The following is a 26,936-nucleotide window of genomic DNA, read 5'->3' on the forward strand; positions in this document are numbered from 1 at the left end:
GGGGGAGGTATATGACAATAAGACCCTTCATTTGGTAAAACCACATCTTCTGAAGTTTTACTGCTTGAGATGAGGCTGCTTCTCTCTCAACAAGCCCCTTGCTGGGACAGGCTTAATGGATTAGTCACAGATCCTTTCCTATGTGATAAGTATCAGGAATCTTGACGGCGGTGCAGTGACAGGAACAAAAAGTTGGGTGTGGGAGCTTCCAGGGGAGGTTCCAGTAACTTTATGCCCAGTTCCATAACTGTCCTTTCAGTTGTAATTCTAGCTGCCAATGCACAACATACCAGAGCTAAAACTTATTTTTAGTTTCATTTCCATGAAAAATGTATACTTTTCTCTTGATTGACAGATATGTTTTGATAGTTAATGCAGGTTTACCAGGTTGAGGCTTGTTTTAGTTGAAGGTGAAAATGGAAGAGGAGGGAAAAATTACATCGACAGATCTCTGTATTTCTCTTTTTATTGCATTCGTTGTCTAACAACAATAATACTCATTGGCAAGAAGTTTATTTACACTAACAAATCAAAATTTAATCACAGGTATTTTTTAGGTTGATCAAAAAAAACAAAGGACCACTGTGAGAGTTTTGCTTTGAATGCCTCTGAAAACCAAAGAGTAAGGAATGTCATTTGAAACAGAACAATCTAGAGAGGTACAGATTAACCAAGCACAAGAGAACAATTCAGACGCGGCACTATTGTCTCTTCCATGCAAATGATCAGACATCAAAATGTACAAATTAAAAGTTCCAGGTAACATGCTATCCATACTTATCAGACTTAAAATTATTTCAAACAGCTCCTTTCCCTTAATGATATACACAGAAAGATGAAACTAAGTCAACTTCTTAGAGTGGAACAGAATTTATTCTCTCTTCTGTTTTTCAGCTGCCCAGTTTTGTCAGAAATACATAGCAGGTGTACTAGTGGTCGAATGGCAATACTATTAAGAGACACAGAAGCAATAGTTATGATATCAAATAAGAATGAGGCAAATGTGGATTTGAGGAACTTCACTGAGCATCAGCTAAATGTGATATTGTTGGAAGGTGTTGTGTAGCTGGAGTGCCTTTTGGTTTCTACTTTTTTAGTTAACTTATTCTTGGTTAAGTGTTCTATCACAAATGAATGGATGATTAAATCTTTAAAAGAAAACCAGGGTATAGAGATAGAATAGTGGAAAGAAACAGAAGTATACACCTTCCAACAACAGATTCATACTCACAACCACTTGCCATATTTTTGGTGATGACCAAAATGCCATGACTTGGCATGAGAAGTAACTAAATGGTCATGTGATGGCAATGTCACCACCAGAGAGCCAGTGGTTGGTGACTTAAGCATCACAGCTACCAGTGATGTCATTTTAGAATAAGCGTGAGACAGGTGCAAGAACACACGGTGCAATTTTTACCTAAGAAAACTGCAGGTTGCAGTTGAAAATGCCACAGGCTGCCTAAATGTCTCCTGAGTGCTAACTCAGCAGTGTGCAATCTTGACATCAAAGCATTAACAAAACATCTGAGGAAATTTCTTCTTACTAAAATACCAAGTATCTAATAAATCAATTTTACCAAAATATATAAACATGTAGAAGGATAAGTGCATTTAGTAGAAATACTTACATTAAAAAAATCTCTTAAAATCTATGAGCCATTCAATGTATACACAACACAAAAAGTGGCAAAAGGCCATGACTGCAGCCCAGGTCCTAACTGACATTATTGAGTTCCGGAAGCATATGCCTTTATGCCAGGTGACTGTGGGGTGCATGTGTGTGTGTGCGGTGGGAGACAGATTCACACGTCTGTAGTTCTGCACATCTACACAAGTGGCATGCACACTATGGAGAAGTGACCTGTTGTTCTCTCACTCCTTACCTCCGACTCACTGCTGCCTCTCTAGTGGTTTGGAGGTTGTGGGTGTGCCCTCCCCACTCTAAGGATCTGTAAGTAGCTCACGAGCTGTGCTTGGTCCACACGCCCACATAAGCACACCTGCGTGTGGCTACCACTCCAGCAACTCCTGTACGAGCCAGGGAGGACCCTTGGATGACCATAAAGAGAACTCTATCGCTCTCTTTTCAGGGCGGATCTGATTCTGCAGGTTTTGCCTTTCCCCTCTGGCTTCAAAGTTGGGCCTACTCTATACTGCTACCTCAGGTTATTAAAATGTGCTTCATCTGGTGTTATTTTTTTTTTCCCCCTCAGTGTTTTGGACCAAAATTAAATTTCCTGAGACTTCAAATACCCAATACAACTGTAAACAAAATCTGCCAATCTACTCAGACTGGTTTCCAGGAAAGAGTCACTGAAGCACGTCCAGCGCCCTGCGACACTTTCTTTAGAGAATTTGCCTCCCTCCCCGTTCCATCAGATTGAAAACAATTCTGATAGGAAAATACAGTTTCTCGTTTTCTTTTTTTCTGGACCTCATCCTGAAATGCTTCGTTTCTATTAGAATAGCACATAGGTAGATCTATGATCAAAGGCAAATTTAAAAATGATGTAAAAGACTTGGCTTTTCATTTTACCTTTTTGTTAAGAGAACACTAAGGCCTTAGCATGAAGTAGGTGACAGTGCCCCTACAAGTGAAGCGCCCTTTGTTCCCAGTTCTGTTGAGATTACTTCTAGTTACTCAAACGGAACTTGGTACTTCTTAAATATCACAGCATACAAGGGGCTTACAACATACACATAGTGTAGCTCTTCCTTTGAGAATTGTTGGGGCGTCTCTCTTTAGATTCTTCATGAACAGTATCGTTCAAGCATTGGGTCTCCTCTTGACGCTTAGTCTGTGTAACTTGAAACGCATATAAATGAATCAGAATATTTGTATAAATAAAAATTTCCATTTACCTCTTTTATGATGTTGATTTTTAGTATGTTAATCCTATTGTACAAAGAAACTAGGTGAAAATTCTGTGTCCAACAAAAACTGTAAAGGCTGAGATACCAGATTAAACCACCTGTGACGAATTGGTAGCTTGGGCCTGGGATATTTTAAGATTTCAGGCTAGAGATGACTACAGGGTCACGGGGAGTGACAAGGGTGGATCTGGTTCCTCGCTTTTCCTCTTGTCACTTTTGTTTCACGATGGAGATGGCCCCCTTTCTTGCTGCTTGAAAGCTTCGTCACCTCTCAGCCTGCAATCATGAACTACTGTGGGTTAACAAGGCGTATGTGATGTTGGGGGTGGGAAATCAGTGTCAGCCCCAGCTAAAGGCAGCCAGCACAGCGTGGCTCATTGTCCTGAAACCAAAGGCGGCCTCATCCGAGAGTCGGAATGGGAGAAGTGAGGTTTCTGTCCGTACTGAACACTCTGGGGGTACACGCCTCATTCAGGCAAGAAAAGAATGGGAAGAATATTTCACAAACTCTGAGTTACCTTAACAAAGTGATGGAATATAAAACCAAAGTCCTCCAATGGAGAACCCTGACCCAGATACAGCGCACACACTGCTGTCTGCAGCATGGCCCCACCACACATCCCCACTCCGCACAGCATCATCTAAGCCCCAGGCACGCTTGCCTGTTGCCAGAGTCGCACTGAGAGGCCCCTCGAGGACATTCGTCACTGTAGTTAGGGACTATATCTCTAAAGGACCACATATCCCCTTTTTGTTCTTTTTTCTTTTTTTTTTGATAATAAAAAAAGCAAAAATCTTTAAGTTTCATGAAGCAACGATTCTATGTTAAACTGTATGGACAGTGAAAAGCCAGAGCAATAAAGCAGGAGTTGCGCAAGACACTGCAACCTCAATTGGGCATCGTGCGCTACAGTCAATAATAAACGAAATAACAGGAAAACAAAATGCTCACAAGATCTGAGGGCCTTCACTTTGTTTTCATACTCTTCCATCAATCAAATTAGGTCCCTTTTGCACATTCAGCAGTTTTAAGTAGTAATGTTAAGATAGCTCAGTTAGCCCTAAAATTACTATAATTTAACTTAAAAATAGTTAGAATACAAGCTAGATGACTTGATGAATAAGAATTTGATTTATAACATTGTCCATTGGGACACTGATCTAAATACTGCAAATGTACAAATAAAGTTATAACAAAGAATAATATTTTTAAGACATGTAAGAAAATGCAATATAATAGATCATAAATTATGTGCAGAGACAGACTTATAGACATCTTCAATATATACACCCATTTTCAAATATTACCCAGTGTAAACATAACTCAACTTCCACCCTTGAAATGAACGCGGAGAAACTTCCAGTGTGAGCCAGGCTACTTTTTTCCCCCAAGGATCAGCAAAAATGGCAAAAATTTACAAAGCAGATTTTTAATAATTTAGTAGTATTTTAGTATTAGAAAAGCGTTCCAAATTGTATAGTTCATTAATAGTGGCTTCTCATTTCCCACGATATTAATAAACAGCAAAGCACCAGACATCTCCAGATGTTAACAGAGCATCCAGTATGGCAGCTTCATTATCATGACCCCACATGGTGATGGAGAGCAAAACACCGTGGTGACTTTGACCATGGTGAACACAGTCTGACTTTATGTCAGCTTTTCTGAGGATGAATGAATGACCTGTACCCATGACAAAACAGACTCCACGCCCACTGAACAGGAAGCAGGCCTGCAGCAGGGGGTGTAGGACTATAAATTCCTTATTCAGACAATCCCAGAACTCAATTTTCAGATAAGACAAAAAGAAAGAAAAAGTCACAATGTTCAAAATATGACATGGGGGCTCTGTGGGCAAGAGGGCCCCTAAGTTCTCTGACATCTGTGGTGCTCCAACACTGTCCCCAAGCTCTGCAAACACAAAACTTTCCCCGGAGATTCAGATACCTCCAGGAACAGAGGAGGGGCCTGGGAGGGTAAAAGGAGTAAAATACTCGTCCACGCACTCACCCAGCCTCAAGCCTCATCCGGAAACCAGTCCTTTAGAAAGTAGATGACCTCAGCTGAGAGCCGGTGCAGCCAACAGAACCAGACCCATGAGCATAAAACATAAAACGCAAGCAAGCAAACAAATCCAACCCACTCGCCATCTCCCAGGGTGGGTTTACCTTCTCCTCCTCCTGCCCCAGTCTCCTGCACTCGCTTCAGTTTGGTGAAATACTGGACTCCTTAATACTGGCTTTAAAATAAGTACAAGTTCCCCCACGACTAAAGTGTCGCCTATGGACCGTAGAAACACACGTGAATAAAAAAGTGAAAATCTGCAAAGTGTGGAGGCGAAGCCATTCAGAACACCTCTACCACGGGGCAGACAGCTTCCTTTCCAGGAACATTCTACGTGCTCGAAGACATCACCTCAGGGCGGCGTGTTACTCCAACCTAAGTTTTCCCTAACTGGTGTTTTTGCTTTTCTTACGAGAACATGTGTTAAAACACTAACTGAGCCCACTTGGGGAATCTTGAGTAGAAAATAGGGGCGTGTCCCCGACTGGGTCACCGGCAGGATGAAGGCCAGGGAACACTCCCCAGGAGACAACACCTGAAAATGTTGGTTTCCTTAAAAATCAATTTCCTGTTCGTTCTGTTGGGGAGAGGAAAAGGAACTGTGCTGTGTTTGCCGGTGTTGTTGACACAGCGAACACGCAGCGGGCAGCAAAGTAAACAGCAGATCCCGATACCCCACTGCTGGTGAATGTCTGTGTTTTTCTTCCTTGTTCAGCTGTATCTGGGGGATAAATGTTACCCTCAGAACTCCAAGGGGTCCCCAGGCCCACATCTGTAAGGCTTTTGCTTCCTTCTAGAGCTAACAAACAGCTAACTCCTTCTCTCTGGTTCCTGCAGACAGAAGATCAGTGGGTGATCGCGGGGCGGAGCACCCATGTCCCCTGCAGTGGGGCTTTCCCATGACCCCCCCCCCCCCCCGCCAGCACTGAGGGGGGAATGTGTCCCACCTGCTGAAATAGATTCTACAGCCCTAGAAGTTCGTTCTGAGCCTAGGTCTCGCGACAGGGAGCTCTCAGCTGTGTGCAATCAGCTACTGACCAGTTTTGGGATCCCATACTGAAAATTCATTCCATTAACAGGAGCAGGGTGTGTCATGCTCTCCTTGGGCAGGGTCCTGCTGGTTCTCCAAGGGGGCACAACACACCCAACACAACACGAGATGTTGGTAAGGAAAAGATTTGCCACCTTGCTTCTCTCACAAATGAGATCTCTGGTTTGTGAATAAACCCAACGTGCCAGGGGATCATTTCAGTAGATTAAAACTAGGAGTGCCTTCTATTATTGCAGAAAATGCAGTCACTCAACACACAGTTCCTCCATCTGCCTAGCGCAACACTACCCGGGTCGTCCCTTCCTTCTTCTTCCTGGAGAGGGAGGCGAGCAGGGCAGGAAGGGGCGGGCTCCCCTGGAACCTTGCACCCTGCAGGAGGGCGCGCTACTGCTCCCCCGCGCCCTCCGTGGCGGCGGACGCCATCTTCTCTGTCTTTTTGGACTTCCTCTGCATTTGTTCCTGTTCTTTCCTCCTCAGCTTTTCCCTTTGCTTCTCCATCTTCTCTTGGGCCTTCCGAGCTTTCTCGAGAGAGATCTTCATTTCCTTGAGTTTTTTTTTGACTACTGCGCGGTCCTGAGATGAAGTAATTCCAAGAGCCTGAGGAGGAAAACACGCACAGCCTGAATTTGCGAAGCCGTGACCTCTCTGCGGACGACGAGGCTACTATCACAGTCTGTCCAGACTCACACACTAACTGAAGCATAAACGAGAAAGGACGGAGGGAGAGCTGTGGCCTGTGCTGAACATGTACACACTTTGGGGGGCAGGACTGCATTCATGCTTCGAAGGCCATTACAAAGTACACCCTAAAACGCATTAAGCACTTTTCCACATTGGTAACTGATGGGTGAGCAAATGGAAAAAACAGCACGATTCCACTCTCCCCATCGTTGGGCTGTGGCCATTTACGGGAAATAGCACTTCAAAGGGTGCGGGGGTCCCTGTTGCCACAGAGCTCCAGGAAGGGGCATGAGGAAGAGTGCTGGCTTCCCTTCTGGGGTTCGTTTACAGTGAGAACCAAGAACCAAGGGTATTGCTGGTGCCAGAATGCTCATGCCAGCGGGACCCACCATTCTCTCCCTGTAGGCCGGCCTGTAACAGAAGCCTGATTATAATGAGGTGGCTGCTCTGTGCGCGTGGAATGCAGAGCAAGGGGAGTTGGTTGCACACTTTAAATGTTTTCTGACCTTCAGAACCCACAGTGGGGAGGCATCCAGCTCCCCGGCAGGGAGGCCTTGTCAAGGGGCCTTTGGCGTCACCAGCTATTGACTGATCCCTAACCTTTTCCACACTGTCAAGAGCTGTTCATCTGCCCGTCAGCCTGGCAGGGGGCTGGGGGTTGGGAGTGGGGTGGAGGGGTCCTTGGAACTGGTTGTGAGCAACTTCTGCCCTTTTCCCACAGGGGTGGGTGTCACCGCAGTCTCTTAGACAGATGGACTGGACAAGCGGAGATGAGAGTGATGGAGGGGGTGGGGAAGCCACGGCCTGCATGTGCTCAGGGAAGGAAGTTCTGGGAGAAGACCATCCCAGCACTGGGTGGTGCGCAGGGAAATGGGGGTAGAGGAGAACGAACAAGCAAAGGAAGACTCATGGATTGGGGCTGTAACTTTAATGCGATGACCAGGTCCACGTTGGCCATTATTAAAACTCATACCACGGAGGAAGTATGCAGTTAATAAGTGGCCCATGTGCTGCTGGGTGGAAGCCATGGAGTGGGTCCCTAGCTCTCCTGATCAGCAGCCTGGCACTTGATGGAGAACCCCTGACCACCTTCTGGAACTCATCGACTACTGTCGCTGAGAATTACCGCTACGATATGCAAAAGCTCGCATCTAATGAAAACATTTCAGGTGCTTTGAGGAATACAAATTATACCTGGTAACCTACCACAGACATACAATTCTTTACCTTAAGTTTATTTCCATCCAATTGCAGGAGCTGCTCTCCAGTGATGTTTTGGGCACTGAATTCAGATACATACTGCTCCAGATTTAGGCTCATTAACCAGTGAGAAACCTGTTGCACACTCCACTCATGAACGGCCCGATTCTGACACTGACTGTGCTTGGGAGACTGTCCATCATCAAGGATCTGAGATAGGAATGTTACGCAGTGTTGTTAAAGGACCAGAACGCCATGGCTTGTAGTACACCATCAAAAGCAATTTCTTAACCGACTGGAGCCACATTTACTGCCAAACCATAAAGTAATGAGCTGATGGCTCCAGCTGTGTTAAAAAGATACACACGTCTTACCTACATGTTCTTAGGTATTTGGAAATCTCAAAATTCCCCCAGAAAAAAGCAGCACTACTCATGTATGAATTTAATACTGAAAAAACACACTCTCATGTTGCAAATTTTAGTATTCAAACACCCTGGAAGAGGATCGGATGTGGAAAACAAATATCCCGTAAGTCTCTGCATGCATTGTCACTCTGCATTTATCCACGGATGAGACATGACAGTTTTGTAAACTGCATTCAAGAATTCTGAAATATTTTTCACTTGGAAGAGGACAGCATGAAGCCCTCAGACCTTCTCAGGGGAAAGTCCACCACCATTATTCCTTTTAAGCAGCAAGGAAATCTGTGACGAAAGACAGGGCAGGCAATGTCCATAGCTACCTCTAACTCATGGCGAGGCTGAGACCCAGGCAGGCTGCTTGGTCTAAGACCCCACAGATAGTAGTGGAGCTCAACAGCTAGTGCTTAATGTCCTGTCTCACACCCTGGGCCCAACCCGCCACAGAACGGCAAAGAGGCGGGTGGTTCCTAGCGCTGCTAAGCTGAGAGGAGATGAAGGTGATGGTGGCCCCTGGAGGAAGGGCGGGAGTCACCTTGGTGACCCATGTGGGGAACACAGGGGAGGGGATGGGGCAAGCTGGGATGAAAGCCAAGGCCATGGACGAGAATGGGCTGTGCCAAGGCAATGGTGATGGGAGGTGCGCCGAGGAGCTCTGGAGGGGCAGTCGGGACCTCCTCTTCCCTCAGGGACATCTCTAAGTAAGATGCGGCCAAGGGCACAGAGTGAAACTGTTTAACAGAGCAAAGTGCTCCTGCACTGTTTGATTTTTAAGCCATCTGCAAAGAAAGACAAGCAGGTTCAAACAATAACCCCAAGCGTGGCCCCACACAAGCGAGCTCACCTCATCATCTATCATATCCAGGCTCTGAACGAGGGAGCAACAAAGGAATCGAGAAAAAAAGTGTTACAGAACCAGGACACACAGTGTATTCAGAGTACAGTTCTAAAACAATTAAAATCACAGCACACCTGAAGAACATGGGCAGAAAAGTTTACGAGGAAAAAGTCTTAAATAACAAAAATCCTATCAGACATAAACAAGAAACATATTTAATAAGAGGCAAAATATCTTTGTATTCCTTCCTGCCCCACCCCTCCAAGAACTAAGTCAATGCTGTTGTGTGGTTTCTGGCATCTGGGGTACAGGTTCCTTGTGATACTCATTAGCAATGCTCATCCAGACCCTGGTTTCTAAGGAAGAGGGCCTGCCTGCTTCCCTCCCTCAGTAGAAAGGTGATGCCCTACCACAAGGATTCTCCATCAGGGGCCACCCTTATCCCCAGGCGATCAGAATCGCAGAGCTAGGGCTTGTTGTAGGGGAGGCAAGGGAGAAAGGGAACGTGTGCTTTGTAACTTCCACATGACTTCTGAGCCGCTCCTCCATTTGGTCCCCCAGTGCCCGGCCTCCTCAGAGGTGCAGCAAAGGGGTCCCTTAAAGGGTCTTAGCAACAATGCTTTGCTTTCTTATTAGATTTAAAAAAACAAGCAAACAAAAACCTAATCCTGACCATTTCCCTGCAAAGCTACCCTTGAAAACGTTTTCCCGGAGAGGGTTCATGGTGCAACCTTGGCCTTGAGAAAGCAGCTGTCTCGGCGTGCGAGCAAGTACCTCATCTGACGACAGCACTAGGGACTGGGAGAGCCCCGGCGTTTTGGGTTCTGCTCCTAAGCCGCTCAGGTCTGCAGAGCTGGTACTGCTGGGACTGAAGTCGTCATTGAAGGTAAAATTCTGCCAAAATAAAGAGAGCTCGGCGTTAAATGGGCACAGGGAATGGGCCAGAGGTAGATGTGTTGGCAAGTTCCAGAGGGCTCTTCTAGAGCAATCTTAGAAGAAACTCTTGTTTGGCTCCGTGACAGCCGTCACCCGTGAAGCGCCTGGGAACGCGGTGCCTTCCGCAGCTAACAGGGAATTCTGTGCTCTCTCCCCGTCTGATGAAAGCATGGGTGTTTCAGAGGAACGCTGCTTCAGTCTCCCTTCAAGGGTACAGAATTCATTATCCTTGGCAACTGCTCAGAGGAGTAATATTAATCAAGCTCTCTTCTCTGACCCTAATCGTGACGAGTAACAGTGTAAGTAAAAACACAAGATGGTGTGGAGAGAGGCTGAGTTATTAAGAACAGATGGCAATTCCTATTAGCGAGGTAGCTGGAGCACCCCTGGGAAGGATCGCGTGTTCCTGGCCGTGATAAATACTGTGAGAAGTGGCACATCCTCTCCTGGATGTACCCTTTAAGATGATGAGCTCTGGGGGCGGTCACAGGCCAACACCACACGCGTAGTACACGCTGAAAACAGCTCTCTGCCAGCACCAGCGGAGTAGCAAACAGACCAGCACAGGGCAGATACACACCGCCAAGTTACCACGTGGGGCTGGGGGAGGTGGGAACTGGTAAATCAAGCTCCCCCCATGAAACTCCATTAAAATGCTGAGTGGATATTAAGATCAAAGAACTTAACAAGGGCTATGTGGCTGCATTCCTAAAAATATTTTAAACCAAGTCTGGAGTCTCCTTAGTGCGATATTGTGGTAGAATCATTCAGGCAACATTTAGATGTCTCAGATCCAACACTGAAAATGTCCCCAGGCCAAAGGCGTGTGTGGGTGTCAAAATATCAGCTGCTGGTAGCTCTGCCAGGGCTGGGTTCCCAGAAGTTCTATGCATTCGATCGTCTTGTTTCAGGACCCACTTCCCTAGCAACCGGGCTATGAGGAGTGTTCTGTTAGGTTGCCTTGCACTGGGAGGAGTGGGTTATCAACAAGAAACACCACACCAGAGGCTGGAGAACTCAGTACCAGACCTACTCCAAGGTCTTGCTATAACTGTAGAAAAGGAGCCTAAATGCTAGCACACGTGTGAGGCAGAGGCCAGGGGGGCAGCCCAGCAGGAGACACTGAACACAGAACTTCACCCTGGGCACTGTTAGTGAAGACGCAGTTCCAGGCCCCGGCCCAAATCCTGTGAGCTGCTGACCTCAAGAACAAATAAAATTAAAATTCAAGTCACATTAACCACACATTTCTGTTCAAGAGAAGAAAAGTGATCACGGAGCAAAGGACACTGAACAACGTGTGAGGAGGGTTAGCGACCACGTGGGGTTCAATAACATGTTAGCTAAGGTTTGCAGTGTCATGCTGGAAATCACCACCATGCATTTGAAAAGCAAGTAACACTCATGCAGGTCACTAGTAATTCCGCCTAAGTCAAAGACCGTTGGTGACAGAATTACAACAGCTGTTCAGCATGGAAGTCTGATACCAAAGGAAGGAGTGAGTCAGGATGCTACGCCTGCATTCGTTTGTCTGAAACAGTTTCATGGAGATGTACTGAACATACATTGGTCCCAACTGTATTTGTTTTCTAGTAAATTCTGAAGAGCACGGCAAAATAGTTTTGTTCTATATTTTAAAGCAGAATACTTGGTCAACAGATCTATCACCCTGATCCATGATTCCAATGCATCTTTCCCAGCATGGCTAAACTGGCAAACCGAGACGACACAGCAATCTGTGGAAAGACAGGCCAATCAAAGAGTCCTGCACAATCTAGAACAGAACAGTATTAAAAGAGGTGAAGGTTAGGTGGGGCTTTCTGTTTCCCACCCAGGAAACACCATGCACTGTGAACTCAGTGTTATTACACTGGTTGCTCAGGTCCAGGGTACACACACAAGCTGACAGTGCCTTCCAAAGACAAGAGAAGGAGGGATTGGGGTTTTCCTTGTTTGCATGGTTAATCCATGTGTTTTCTACCTTGGACCTCTTTTTATCTGAACTTAGAGTCTCAGGAGAAGGCTGAAGGGGACTTGGAGGTGACGACGGGTTTCCGAAGGAATAGGATCCTTTCCGGCTCTCGTTAAACCACGAGAAAGGCATGCAAGGGGAGCGGGTGGAGGCCTGCACTGCGGACGGCGGCCTGGGTCTCCAGTTGTCCAGTCTGCCTCTGAAGATCCTGTTTTGTGAAGAGAAAGAACAAGGGTGTCAGACCAAGAAAGGGCAGATGTAAGCCTTTCTGACCCGGATTCTGAAGGGACTCTGAATATGGTCCCCAAAACAGCTGGAGAAACTGCCCCTCAACAGTCAAAGCTATGCACTGCGACTATGGCACTAATCTCAACAGTGACCTGTTTGGCCTCTACATTCACACTGTAACAGTGATCATTTTTACATGTCACTACTGCCATGGCAAGTTTTTATTAAGCGTGCTAAATAACTGTAGGTAGGTGAAAGATGTCAAATCAGGGAGAGAGCTGCTATTAGATGAGCGATCACAACAAGCACTCCACCAGGGTGGCAAACCAGTGCCTCACCACCAGCGACGTGGGCTCAGAACCAGTACTCTTCCCTGCTTTCCTCTGGCTCGTATTCTCAAGGCTCTGAGACTTTAGAAGATGGTCTATTTAAGAAAGTTGCGGACTTGAGGGCTCGAGATCTTTTCAGTACAAGGTATAGCTTATGGATTGGCCATCACAGTCCACAAGAGGAGCACAAGACCTGAAACCTTCAGCTGTCAGTGGGGTCTGGTGTCTACCACTCCCTGAGCGCATGCCTCAGGCCTTCTCTCCGCTCCTACTTCCCCATTTGGAGAAGGTGGGATATTTTCATATCTCATATGTGGTTGTTAAGAATTAAGTGAGATAATACATGTAAAAGTGTTCTAAAAACCATCTGAGTATAAGGCCTATGTTTACTGCTTAATTCTTAAAAGCTTCAAAGGCATTCTGCCTTTCAAATAGATGAAAATAAACATTTTACAAACAGCAAGGAAGACTGGGGGCCAGAGCTGTGGCGTAGCAGGCTAAAGCCTCCACCTGTGGCGCTGGCATCCCACATGGGCACCAGTTCATGTCTTAGCTGCTCCATTTCCCATCCAGCTTCCTGCTAATGGCCTGGGAAACAGCAGCACATGGGAGACCCAGAAGAAGTTCCTGGCTTCGGACTGGCCTAGCTCCAGCCATTGTGGCCATCTGGGGAGTGAACCAGCAGATGGAAGACCTTTCTTTCTGTCTTGACCTCTCTAACTCTACCTCTCAAATAAACAAATGGCTTAAAAAAAAAAAAGAGTAAAAAATGTATACATTTTGAAGTTCTCCTAACTACAATTCAACAATGGGAGGAGGGGTAGCACGATAACTGGACCTAAAGAAGCTTGTTATCAGGGAGAGGCTGTTTGCTAAGAAGCACCTTTTATTCTGGGCCATGGGCCAGTGCAGTATTCCCCAAACAAGCTGTTCAGATACAGATCATGGGCACCCAACTTATGGAATTAGAATCTGGGGGAAGGGAAGAAGGAAGGATCTATAATCTGTACTCTAACACAGGTCTGAGCTGACTTTTAAAGTGCTTAATATCTACATTTATGAGGTACATTTAAAAGGTTCCTGAAGGGGCTGCTGCTGTGGCTCAGTGGGTTAACGCCCTGGCCTGAAGCACCGACATCCCATATGGGCGCCGGTTCTAGTCCCAGATGCTCCTCTTCCCATCCAGCTCTCTGCTATGGCCTGGGAAAGCAGTAGATGATGGTCCAAGTCCTTGGGCCTCTGAGCCCACGTGGGAGACCCGGAAGAAGCTCCTGGCTCCTAGCTTCGGATCAGCACAGTTCCAGCCATTGCTGCCAATTGAGGAGTGAACCATCGAATGGAAGACCTCTCTCTCTGTCTCTCTATGTAGAAACTCTGACTTTCGAGTATGTATAAGCCGGCGCCGCGGCTCACTAGGCTAATCCTCTGCCTTGCGGCGCCAGCACACCGGGACAGAACCCGGTCGGGGCACCGGATTCTGTCCCGGTTGCCCCTCTTCCAGGCCAGCTCTCTGCTGTGGCCAGGGAGTGCAGTGGAGGATGGCCCAAGTGCTTGGGCCCTGCACCCCATGGGAGACCAGGAGAAGCACCTGGCTCCTGCCATCGGATCAGCGCGGTGCGCCAGCTGCAGCGCGCCAACCGCGGCGGCCATTGGAGGGTGAACCAACGGCAAAGGAAGACCTTTCTCTCTGTCTCTCTCTCTCTCACTGTCCACTCTGCCTGCCAAAAATAAAAAAAAAAAAAAGAAACTCTGACTTTCAAATAAAATAAAAAAATAAAAAAATAAAAGGTTCCTGAAAAGGATTATGTAAAATCTGTATGACTTTCACATTTTTTTGCAACAAAATAAACTCATCTTTTAATTTGCTGACACACCCTTGTATAATATGATCATGAATATAAATGAGGGTTTTGGAGAACATATCATTCTTTACTCATGGAAAATTACTGTACTGGTCTTCCAGGTATGGATTTGCTCATTCCAGGTGACACTATGAGAACCAGATGTCAACCTACACTGGTTCCACAGCATAGGTGAGGAGCTCCAACACTGTCATTCCAGATGGTTACTTAGGAGGGGACAGCTGTCCCCAGCCACTCTTGGAGATGGAGAGAAATGACCTCCTTAATGTAGACACATTCCACTTGGGAAGGATCATGGGTTCTTGGGCTTTGGTTCACATTGTACAGCTCTGGGACCCACTCCAGTCTCCCCTCACCTCCTCGAATGCCACCAGGTACCTCCGGAGAGGTACATCTCTGAAATTCTCCCATCCACCATGATTTAACTGCTTAAGCTGTCCTTTATCTTGGGTTCCATGCTCCAGTAAAAAGGTTCAGAAAGCGATAACTACACAGTCACATAAAAATATCTTCTCTGTAGCCTTCATTTTATAATTGGGCATATCCAGGAAAAACCGGGACTAGTGATCATTATCATTGCTGGTTATATATTTCTGAATTAAAGGCATTTTTAAAAGCATTCTACCAGTAATTCCAATGAAGTGTGGGTTGTTTAAATATATGGATGCCTCAAAGTTTATAAATAGGCCATACCTAACAACATGAAGTTGTCCCACTCCCTGGAGTGACCAATGACAAAGTGACAACGACAACTGTCCCACTCCCTTTGTGTCAATGCTCTTAGAACCATCACCACTGCCTTCTCAATAAGACAGGCGGCAAATGTGAATATTGTTTCCTAATTGTCCTTCTGTAACCTTATCTGAAAAGGAATTTTGGTAGGCCAAATCCCAGCCAGAGTACATGTGAAAAACAAGCAAACAAACGCCTGCTGGCCACATCTAATTCAACTCTGTCATAAAATTCTCTCTGCCAGGGGAATATTCCATGCTAATAATTCCATGTGGACTTGTATGGAGGACAGGTCTTGAGGTAGGTCACGCTGTTCTCACCCCTTGTGGTGGCCCGGACTGTGGAAGCCCGGCCTCTTTTCGAGCTTACGCATCAAGAGAATTGACAGGATGCAGGAGAAGCCCAACAGGGACAAAAGCCCACGTCTGAGCCCCAGCGTCCCCACAGCTGCCAAGCGCCCCGTGCTGGGGGCGTTCTCAAGAGTGCTCTCCGGTTAGTTCTCCCGGAGGCCTGGTTGTAGCCCTGCTGAAGCTGCATCTGGTCCTCCTCATTGCTCTGTGGATCAGTGGCTTTAGAAATGTAAAACCCCATGGACCGGCATGGCCTCTGCACGCTGAAGAACGCAACAGTGGTGTGCTTTTGTTTGGCTGAACCTAGGATCCAGAATGCTCGCTTAATGAACAAAATCCTATTCTATTACTTGAAAATTACAGACCTATCAGTTCACCAGACATGTTTTCTAAAGGAAATGCCACTGTGTTTTGGATAAAGTGAATTCTTCGGCCCATAAAAGGAGCAGAAAGGGTTTGGTAGTGGTTACTCTAGTTTGGCCAATCCTATAGTTCATTGCACATTGTGTAAAAACCTTAGGAGTAACACAAAATCCTACCTTCAATCTTCCCTCCTTCCTTCCTTTTTGTCTGTTTTCTCCCTCCTTCCCCAAATCACAATTGGTAGAAATAAACCTCTTGATGGATTTGAAAATAACTTCCAGAGGATCAAAATAGCCATATGCTCCATGCTGCCTTGACCTACTTAATGTCTTGCTCTTGTTTATGAAAAAACATATAACCACAAGTCACTGTTATACCCCTGATGCTTTATTGTTAGGAACTGGGAAAAAGAATGGCTTCAGGTTCAGTCTTCATAATCCACGGATGTCATTTTTGGCATAGCTGTGTCTTGGCATCTATGTGGTCTATAGCTAGTAAGTATAAAGAGTAATTAACAAATTTATATACATCTTATCAAATTGTTCAACTCTCTGTTCCATGGTGATTTTGTTGTTGTTATTGCTTTAACTTTGAACACCAGGTGTGTGGACTATTCAGAATCTAGCTGAATCTCATCAAAATAGTATTTAGATTTCAGGAATTGCCACAACAGAAAAAGTACAGGAAGACTATTGAGTTGAAGTGGGTAGTAAAGGAAGTTCATTAAAGAAAGTTAGGTGCCCCAGGGAAGGGTTGCAGATATCCATTTATCCAAGTCAGATGAAGGAGTGCTGTAGGGTTCAAAAAATCACCAAGAAAAGGGGGCAGGTAAGGCCAGCCCCAGCCAATGGGGGCTAGGAGACCTCACTGGGTAACAGCCGTGAGCAACGTGTCCAAGTGTGGCTCAGGGCCAACTGCCCTAGACACAGCCTGCTGACCCTGCTTCCAGATCCTGAGTTCTGGTCTGAATCTTTCACCACTGTAGACTATTCAACCTTAACTCATTTGAGACAGTGAAACTATTCCTTTAATGAGTCTTCCACAAGCTAGCACAGTTTAAAGTGAAACAGGAAAGAGGATCATGTAAATACAATCCATACCCTCTCACGTAAGTGCCAGGTTCAGGAATAATATATTTTAGAAAATACGTACTAGTAGAAATCTGAGAGAGGAATTTGTTTATTGATTCTATCCTAAAATTTCACACTCACTTAAATTCTTTTTTGCCACCAAAATTCATTTTATATTTGTGTTTTTAGATGTACACAATAAATTAATCTCATTGATAACTGCACTGGGATTTCTGAAATACTTAAGAAAAAAACTGAATATTAAATTGATAAATACTGCTATGAATGGGATAGTTATAGGTGAGTAAGTTTGCTGTCCTAAGGCTAAGCTGACATTATTCAAAGGTCTCCATAAAAAGTGACTGCTTTCACCAGGCTAGGTTTATTTTAGGTAGAGGAGTTGTCTATTTACACACATGCGCATCTTGATCCTCAGTCTTTAGGAGGGGCTGTTTCCATTAAGTAGGGCCTCTGTCTTACCCAGCAGCAGGGCAGAGCTTCCCTCCAGGCAGCTGCCTTAGGTTATAATCTCAAACACACTGTCAAACCATACTTTATCTAAAGCATCTTCAACAGAGATATCAACTAGGAAGAACTGCTGGAAATATAATCCATATATCCCTCTATAAAACCCATCCTTGGATGAACAAGACTGTCAGCAAAATACATATAGAGAATACTTTATTTTCCATCCCTCCCATCTAACTTGCTTTAAATATAAATAATGATAGGATTTAAAATGTGCTTATGTGGCCCATCCAATCTTCCCAACAACCATACATGTGTTAATTTATGATAGGGCTACATCCCGATACATCCATCCTGAACTGAAACTATCCTAAATGGAAACTGCTTTTAATATGCCTAACACACCAAACAGCATAGCTTAGCAACACCACACAGTGCACAGCATTGGTGGTTTGCTGTCCCTGATCACCGGGGTGATGGGGGAGCGCCAGCTTGCTGGGCTGCCCAGCATCACAGCAGGTATCCTATCCCCTTATCGCTGGTCTGAGAAAAGATTCAAGCTCAAAAATCAAAGTTTGGTTTCTACTGAATGCCTGTGGCTTTTGCAAGATTGTAAACTCGAAATGTCGTTAAGTTGAGCCATTTTTAGTTGGGGATTGTATGTGTGTATGTGTGTGTGTGTGTGTTTATACAGTGCATGTCTCCATTTTATAGAAGAGGAACCTGAGGCACACAGAGTTGCATAACTTGCCCGACATAATAAGTGGCACAGGTGGGATCTGAACCCAGGCTCTTGCCCATTTTGACAAAGTGCTCTTGGCCTTCCCTGGAAAGCCACTGCAATACTTACTAGGAGGCATTATTGAGTTGCATTGTAAGTACTAATCTCACTTTTTGCTTTATTTTTTCCTTATTCAACTAGTTTTTAAATAAATTTTATGATTACAGTACATGTACTTTGTATACAAATAATGTTTTGGAGTGAAAAGGATCAGAATATACACTTAAAAAGAAATAGACAAATGACTATACATGCTTATTTATAGACCAACTAAATATTGAGTTAGAAATCAGAAGGTTTTGTTTTCACAGATTCATATAGATCAACATTGATATGAATCACACATGTAAATTAAAGTCTTCTGGTAGCCGCGTGAAAAAATAAGTGTAAAATTAATTTCAAAGATAGTACATTTTTATTTAAATCTCTAAACCCTAGAATATTATTATTTAGCATAATCAGTATTATAAAACCATCAGTAAGATATTTGATACTAAAGTGTTGAATCTGGCATGCATTTTCTGCTTTAGGAAACAGTGAAGACTGGCACCTTTCAAATGCTCAATAGCCATATCTGACTAGATGCTGCCATTTTTGATGGAACACAAAGAGATGGATGAGCAGTAGACACTGCACAATTTTCATCCAATACACCTATTTTTTGGTAGGAAACCAAGGTGACTTACCTATGGGAAAGTAGGACTGTTACCTTGGATTCCAGGTTGGTATTCTCTGCATTGTTCACACTTTTCAGGGGAATGCAAATTCACTTCCATAGTGGATTGGCATCTCCTGTCCCCCTACTTTCCCAACATCCCTCCATCCAGCCTGAGACTCGGGTATCTGCTTTCCATTCAGTGACTAAACCGTAAGCTTTTCCATAAAGCTCCTAGAAGACACCCCACCGACATCAGAGGCTTCCTACTCTAGAATTTAAAACAATATTCCATCATATCCTGTGGCATGCACTTAAAAGGAAGAATGTGTTCTGACAGCTGATTTGCTATCTGCTATGCTGCCTGCTTAAATCGGAATGTTCACTAAGCACGTATTTGAAAAGGGATAGGACCAAGTCATGTTTGTCTGTTGGGTTTACTTGTTATTAGGACCACTGCACTCATCTATTTCCTACACTTGTTGGTTATGTATACATCATGTTGGTTATGTATTTGCATTATTATATCTTCACAAAGAACACACTAGACTCTTACTCTACGGGTAGAAAGAAACTAAAACCAAGAACAAACTTAGCAAAATTCCTGCCTCTTTAAAATCTGACAGTCATGAGTTAGAATCAACTGATGACCTCAACAGGTGTTTCAAAAGCTTGAAAGAAGTAGATGAAAAGCCTAAATCACAGCTTACTAACTCAGTCTGTGAGTGTTCCCCTCGTTTCTCTAAAAGACCTTGTAGGGGTGATGAGCTCCTTTCTGACTCCTCTCCAGACCTGGACCAGCCCACCCAGATTGGGGGCCTTTGAAACCAACTCAACCGCACCAAGAACCTCCTGGGAGTAATTCTGTCCTCCCTGGAATGCTTTCTAAGGTTCTGGGCCCATTATTAATCCCTACAGGATAACAGAACTGTCATTAGATTTAATTAGTACTGAGCAATTATTCTGAAAGCTAAAAATTGGTTTTTTGGAGACAGAAACATGTCTTTTTCTCTTTTCCTTTATTATTTCAATTATATGGATTCCTCTCCACCCTGCCAAAATTCTATTGTAATTACAAATAATTATAAAATTACGAGTCTAACTGATGACCATTTTGTAGCACTGGTACATGTGGGATGTCTGTGGCTACTGGAGCAGGGAGAATCCAGAATGGATGCTTTAGAAGTTCAGGAAGCTGGTGCTGGCTGGGGAAGACACTGCTGATGACCACGTTTCCCTGGCTGTCTGTGGTGAACACTCACCAACAGCATTGACTCACACTTGATTTTCACCTGCAATTCAGTCACACACCCTCCCCCCGCTGTCATGCTCACATCACTCTTCGGTAGAAGCTCCAAGTGAGAGGCAGGGACTGCCCCTGACACCCGGAGACTCAAGGAGGGAAAGTGTCATGTCATTTCAGACATGCGTGAGTTTCTGTCTCTTTGTGTATTTGTACATTATTTGATAAGGAAAGGGAGGGAGAGAGTGAGCATGCATTCGCATTTTCTCGTTCACTTCCCAAATGTCCACAATGGTCCGGAGGTAGGAGCTTCACCCAGATTTTCCAGTTGGGTGGCAAGAACCCAATTACTTGAGCCATCATCTGCTGCCTCCCAGGGACTGCACTGGCAAAAGTGGGAATAAGGAGCCCAAGCTGGGTACAGATCCCAGGTTCTCTGACGTGGGACACGAGCATCTTAACTCTTACACCAAATGCCAACCCATGTCACTTTTAAACAATCTCACTATCTGTTTTGGTTTTTCCTCCTAACAAATGTTTGATAGTTTTCTATTCGCAGTTTTAAGGTACAAAGTAAACTATTTTATGTTTCTCAAAATGAAGTTGTTTTTGAGTTGCTAATGGCCTCAGGATTATCTTTCTTTTTCCCGAGATTATTGTCCACAATATAACCAGAGTTTTCTGACCTCTCTTCCATCGTTTTGCATAAAGCAAACCCAGACTAACAAAAATAACTCCTCTGGGAATTCCCCTTCCTCTGCCTCACCCCATCCTCCTGCAATGCCGGGGAGAAGGTACCATTTCTCACTAAGGCGTGAGTCAGAGAAGAGGAAAGAAGGAAACAGCAGGTGGACAACTCGTGAGCTGGATAAGTGATCCCTAAATGACTTCACAGACTTTTATTTTTAGCATTTTGTCTTTTTCTTCCTTACTCAATGATATTGAGATGACTTAAAGTTTCATAAAGAAATTTAAGTGTCATTAGATGCATCAGTAACTGCAGGTGGCATGACGCGTTGGGAAGGTATCCAGAGAGGAGGCGCAAGCCCAGCTTGACATTAATTACCTGCTGCACAGCTCCGCACAAATCAACTACATTCTGGGAAGGTAAAGTCCTTCCTCAGCAAAGCGCGGGACTATTATCTGCCCTCTTGACCTCACCATAAGGACCAAATGGAGTGACAAAGGGGCAACTTCTTTGTAACTTGCAAATGATATGGATAATTATGCAGAAAAAAATTGTTGTAATGAGTATGTCTGAATCTTTCCCATATGCCACGTATCATTTTAAATGCTTTACAAGAAAACTCACTTAACTCTTGCACTAATTGCATGAGATTACTACCCTCATTTTACATGAGGAAGCAGACTCACAGAGGGTTCAATAACTTGTCCAAGATTTAAAAGGTTCCAGTGGAAGAGATAATATTCAAATCCAAGCACTTGGACTTGGGTTTCATACTTCACTGTTTTCCTATACTAGTCCAAGTTTAACAGTGTGGAATCTCAGAATAAAATTGGGAAAATGCGACAATATGTCGTTCACAGTTCATTTCTCTACAGGAAATTCTTTACTGAGCAGGAAGCACAATTTCTGGTGCCTGCAAAGTCAATTAGGTGGCCAAGATCAGCAAGGAAGGGTGGTCAGTCTTACCTGCACACAGACAAGTCAGTCTTGAAAACCAACAAGGTACTTAAATGCAAAATTATCTTTTCAGACTTAACAAAAGCTAGAAGGTACTAACACTGTGGGTAGCCAGGCCAAGACAAATCTGAAATATATCTAACGTATCACAAAAATATAATTATAGTGCATTTAGATAAACATTTATTGAAACTATTCACATGATCATAATTATGTAATTAAGGACCAATGGCTATGTCAAGGTACAGGCTAATCTTGGAATAAGACAAATACAAACCAACTGTGCAATTTTTTTTCCCATCCCAACTCTCAGAATATGACCTCAGCTCAAAGAGAGTGACCACTGATTTTGGTTAACAATAGAAGAGGCCAGAAAGTTTAAGTACAGAAATAAATCTGTGTTCTTAATCACGCACCAGTACCTGCTACCTGCAGGGAACCTATTGGCTTCTTTTTCTTTTTCTTTCCATTTCTTTCCCTTGTTGGAATTCCTTCGCAAAGGTGCCCTATAATGACAGCACACAGTCAGAACAGTGGAAGCTGAGATTCTGTTAATCCTCCTTTACAGATGGGTTGCTTTTTACCCTTTATAAAGTGCTTACCCCAGATCCACAAACTTCCGTTTAATTTTTCCTCCTTGCACCACCAATGAACTGGACGTCCTTAATGACCTGGGATCCTTGGCACCATCTAGGATACACGCATAGATGAAAAAGGACAATTATTATTGAAAGCCATGAGCAAAATGTCAGTGTGCCTCTGAATCTAAGGCATTTGCCTAAATCCCTAACTGTAAAAGAAAGATAGATGCCTTTGAATGAGTGGTAGGAAATACAGCTGTGTGGGGAGCATCTGGTTAAGCAGGCACAGGGATTATCACAAAGAGTTTCAGCTTTAAACACATTGGAAGGAAGAAGGTGACCAAGAAGCACATTGCTGGAATGTCCACTGCATTCAAAGCAGGGACCAAAGTGACTTTTTTTTCATTTCCTTTCACTCCTTCTCTGGCTCCAAGTCTTGGTTGCAAATGACTGGGCTCTGCCCTCCATACCCTCTTGCCTCCACCAAGGTTTTGTGTCCCCTACCAAGAGCCCACCCCACTGCTCCCATGTCTTCAAAGTCCAAAACAGAAAGCCACCTCTAAGAGTCTGGGAGATTGGGGAGGAAGTGAGAGCTAAAGTTTTACCTAACTCTGGTGTCTTCCTTGCCAATGGCCTGTGACCAGAACTGGGTTAGAGGAGGGCAGAACATGGGGGAGGACTTGTTAGGTAAGTGATCAGCATGAAACCTTTCCTGCTTTGAAAGGTCCTTCGTTGGCCGGCTCCATGGCTCACTAGGCTAATCCTCCGCCTGTGGCGCCGGCACCCCGGGTTCTAGTCTCGGTTGGGGCGCCGGATTCTGTCCCGGTTGCTCCTCTTCCAGTCCAGCTCTCTGCTGTGACCCAGGAAGGCAGTGGAGGATGGCCCAAGTGCTTGGGCCCTGCACCTGCATGGGAGACCAGGAGGAAGCACCTGGCTCCTGGCTTCAGATCTGCACGGCGAGCTGGCCACATTGCGCTGGCTGTAGCAGCCATTTGGGGGGTGAACCAATGGATAGGAAGACCTTTCTCTCTGTTTCTCTCTCTCACTGTCTAGTGTTGGAGCACAACTTGTGATGTAGAAGACACCCAGCCTCCTTAGTACTTCCAGCCAATGGGGTTTTGTCTCTTTGAGTTAAGCTGGCAGTGGTAGGGCATAGCCAGAAATCCATCAGAAGAGCTTTGCGAATGACACTAGACACTTATTCCACCCAAAAAAAGGCTGGTAACTCCAAGGCGCCACCTGGAGCCACCCAGTAGAGGATCGTGTTGGTGCCATGGCTTAGCAAAGCCAATCATCTGACATGATCAACCAATGGTGTTTTCAACTTGATACATTCTTCCATGTGAGACTACTCCTCCCTAACTGCTCTCTCTGGTGTCTGCTTCTTTTAAAAGTTTTCAAGAATTTCTAGAAATTTTCTGGCACAGAGTACAGAGGAAACAGTCATTCGAAGATAGTGTTCAATTACCTTTGGTAGTTAATTTTGCTATGATTTGTATCTGCTTTGGGAGAAATGTCTAAACCAGCAATGGCAGCTATGTGAGAGGAACTTGAAGCATACACACAGTGCCCATTTACATACCTAAGTTCAAAGCTCTCGGGGAGCTCAGGACACTGACAAATACTACAGGGATTTTTAGCAGTGAGCGTTTCAGATTTTCAGTTAATGAAACTTAGGTTATACTAATCAGTTCCTTGAAATGTACCTAATGAAATACAAGCGTCAGATACATCTGTGTCAAAAATCCACTTCTAGCCTGAATATCTATAATGGATATTTGCATCATTATTCTTTGGGTCACAGAATTAAACAGCCACAGATGTGGCGTATACACATTAAAGAAATCCACAGTCATAGCACAAATACCTTCTAAAGTGATTTTGCTAATGGATATTTTTAAAAAGCAGGATTTCAATTTTCTTAATAGACGCTGAAGAAAAGAAAGTGCTAAATTCTTCCAGATCAATCCTAAAGTACCTCTCAATGGCTAGGACTGTGCAAAGTTAAAAGGAGACTGCCCAATTATTTTCTGAATTAGAGGTAGTTGGGAGATGCTTTAACGAGTGGTGAGGAAACCAACTGAGACAACGTACATGGAAACACTCTGTCACCTATTAGTGTTGCACTTATTTGGACATCTCAGGACGAAAAGCCAGGTTCTGTCCATCACAGACCTTGCTGCTAGGCAACCTCACATCATTTTCTCACACATTTGCCAAAGTGTATTCCAAGGAACACTGAACTGAATGCTCCTGCAAGGCTGAAGAGGCAAGATTCAGGAATAATATAGTTTCCCACTTTAAATGCATTGCGTCCATCTATAAGCACATCAGAACCTATAGCTGCATACAGAACAACACTGGACTTGTATGACTTCAGAGAAGGAGGAACAAACAAGACATTTTGTTTATTTATTTATTTAGCCTTATGTACAACTTCCATAAGACTTTCTGAAGTCTCTCCAGTACTACCTTCATGACCAAGTACTACCTTCATACCAGTACTACCTTCATGACCAAGTACTACCTTCATACCAGTACTACCTTCATGACCAATACTACCTTCATACCAGTACTACCTTCATACCAGTACTACCTTCATACCAGTACTACCTTCATGACCAAGTACTACCTTCATGACCAGTACTACCTTCATGACCAAGTACTACCTTCATGACCAGTACTACCTTCATGACCAAGTACTACCTTCATGACCAGTACTACCTTCATGACCAAGTACTACCTTCATGACCAGTACTACCTTTGTGACCAAGTACAACCTTCATGACCAGTACTACCTTCATGACCAGTACTACCTTCATGACCAAGTACTACCTTCATGACCAGTACTACCTTCATGACCAGTACTACCCTCATGACCAAGTACAACCTTAATGACCAGTACTATCTTCATGACCAAGTACTACCTTCATGACCAGTACTACCTTCATGACCAAGTACAAGTCTGAGCCGGCAGATTTAAGTGCCTCTGCTTTAGGCTTTGGCAACCTGGTTTTCATTTCCAAAGGTAATAAATGATCTCCTGATAGCTAAATCCTAAGGTCTTTTCTTGACTGCATTCGCCTTAAATTCCCTGCAACAACACACTTAACTATCCCCTGCTTTATAGTGGAGACTTGAAAATCTCCCTCCCAGCCAGGGCTTCTCTCCGGAGCTTACCCCATTCTGTGAAAAAACAAAGACCAAGTTAGCTAATCATGCTGCCCTCCTAATGTTTCTGACTGCCCATTTTCTGTGCTCAGTTTAGACTCGCATTCCTCCTTTCAAGGGTACATGCAGGTATCTGAGACATTTAGTTCTAGAGCTCTGATTTCCTCTGCCCCTTCACTCTGATGTGGGACCTCCATGCCTTGCACAGACCACTTCTGCAGGCTGGCACAGCTCCATTCCTCCGACTTCATAGTAAGTGTGCCTGTCACTGTTGATGCCACTGCTCTACCCAATATGCTCTCCTTCACGACCTTTTCGTATTTCTTAAAGTCCCTTCCTGGTTACTATAACTGCACTTCCTTTGGCAAGTTTTGTTTACCAATTTCATCTGGATGCAACGTTGCTCTCCTTTGAATAATGATATAATTTTATTATATATATATATATTTATAGAGGCCTAAAGCAACACACAAATAAGCAATGCATTTTATAAGGCTTTAAAAAAGCCCGGTTTTATTTTCCAGGTCATCAATTCAATGAATATTTTTGAAGGCATATTCCATGTTAGGCAGAGTTAATAACCAACCACACATAAACTTAGAATAATCTCTAGTAATTGTGAGTAGAAACTGATGGTGTTTAATTTACTCTACTTAATCCTGATGGAACAAAGGCCCATTGCTATGTAAACCAGACACCAAAACTTTAGTATGAGGCTGTCCATATAAGTAAGAATTAGGAAAATATTTTCATGTCATTTACTGCCATACAACCTTATCCATAAACCCCTAGGGAGAGAAAAAACCACACTTTTACTTCCTCTAATTTAGCTGACATTCAGTAAAATGCATATCACTTAACTGGTTATAATGAGGCTCAATCTACCCTAATTTCCACCAAAGTCTCCCACATATGAATAAAAAAATGACAGCTTATAAATGTGGTATTAGCACCATTGAGAAAACTCCCAACTCAGTGAGAGCAACCAAGGACCAACCTCAGGCTTGCAATCAGACACAACTGTACTTAATCGTTTTGTTTAGTAACCTGCTAGACCAAAGTGTTCGTGAAACCAATGACCGGGCCATTTTCAGAGTTTATCGGCAATGCTGAATGGAAGAAGACATAGTTCTAAATCAGGGGTCAGGAAGGCGCTTCTGCATGGCCAGAGAACATTTTAGGTTGTGGGCTATACAGTCTCTGCCACTGCAGCAGGGAGGCAGACAGTACAGGAGAGAAAGAGTGGGGCGGTCCTTCACAGAAACAGGTGCAGAGTGGCTCTGCCTGATGCCCTGCTAAGATCTGCACTGATTATCCAGAGAGAGGTGCTTAGAAATTCATCCAGAAAAGCAGTGAACATCAATTCTATGCCATATTCTCTCTTGGGAAATAGGAATACAAATACTGATAAGATAA

At 44.2% G+C, this 26,936-nt stretch overlaps 1 protein-coding gene across 7 annotated transcripts in view; it reads right to left on the bottom strand.

The window, feature by feature from the left end:
• Positions 1-455: 455 nt before the first annotated feature.
• Positions 456-26,936, bottom strand: part of PPP1R9A (protein phosphatase 1 regulatory subunit 9A) — a 326,933-nt gene continuing 300,452 nt past the window's right edge. For 3 of the 7 annotated variants that reach the window (XM_062178637.1, XM_062178636.1, XM_062178634.1), the window contains 7 exons: positions 22,371-22,458; positions 22,191-22,274; positions 12,052-12,250; positions 9,909-10,028; positions 9,141-9,164; positions 7,902-8,084; positions 456-6,590 (listed from right to left, as the gene is read on the bottom strand). In XM_062178637.1, coding sequence (XP_062034621.1) covers positions 6,378-6,590; positions 7,902-8,084; positions 9,141-9,164; positions 9,909-10,028; positions 12,052-12,250; positions 22,191-22,274; positions 22,371-22,458 — 911 coding nt within the window. In that variant the 3' untranslated portion in view covers positions 456-6,377. Of the gene's footprint in view, positions 6,591-7,901; positions 8,085-9,140; positions 9,165-9,908; positions 10,029-12,051; positions 12,251-22,184; positions 22,275-22,370; positions 22,459-26,936 lie in introns of all 7 variants that reach the window. The other 4 variants (XM_062178639.1, XM_062178638.1, XM_062178632.1 and 1 more) reach the window with 3 other exon arrangements.

This window comes from Lepus europaeus, chromosome 20, assembly GCF_033115175.1.
Source record: "Lepus europaeus isolate LE1 chromosome 20, mLepTim1.pri, whole genome shotgun sequence".
In the NCBI taxonomy this organism is placed as follows: Eukaryota; Metazoa; Chordata; class Mammalia; order Lagomorpha; family Leporidae; genus Lepus; species Lepus europaeus.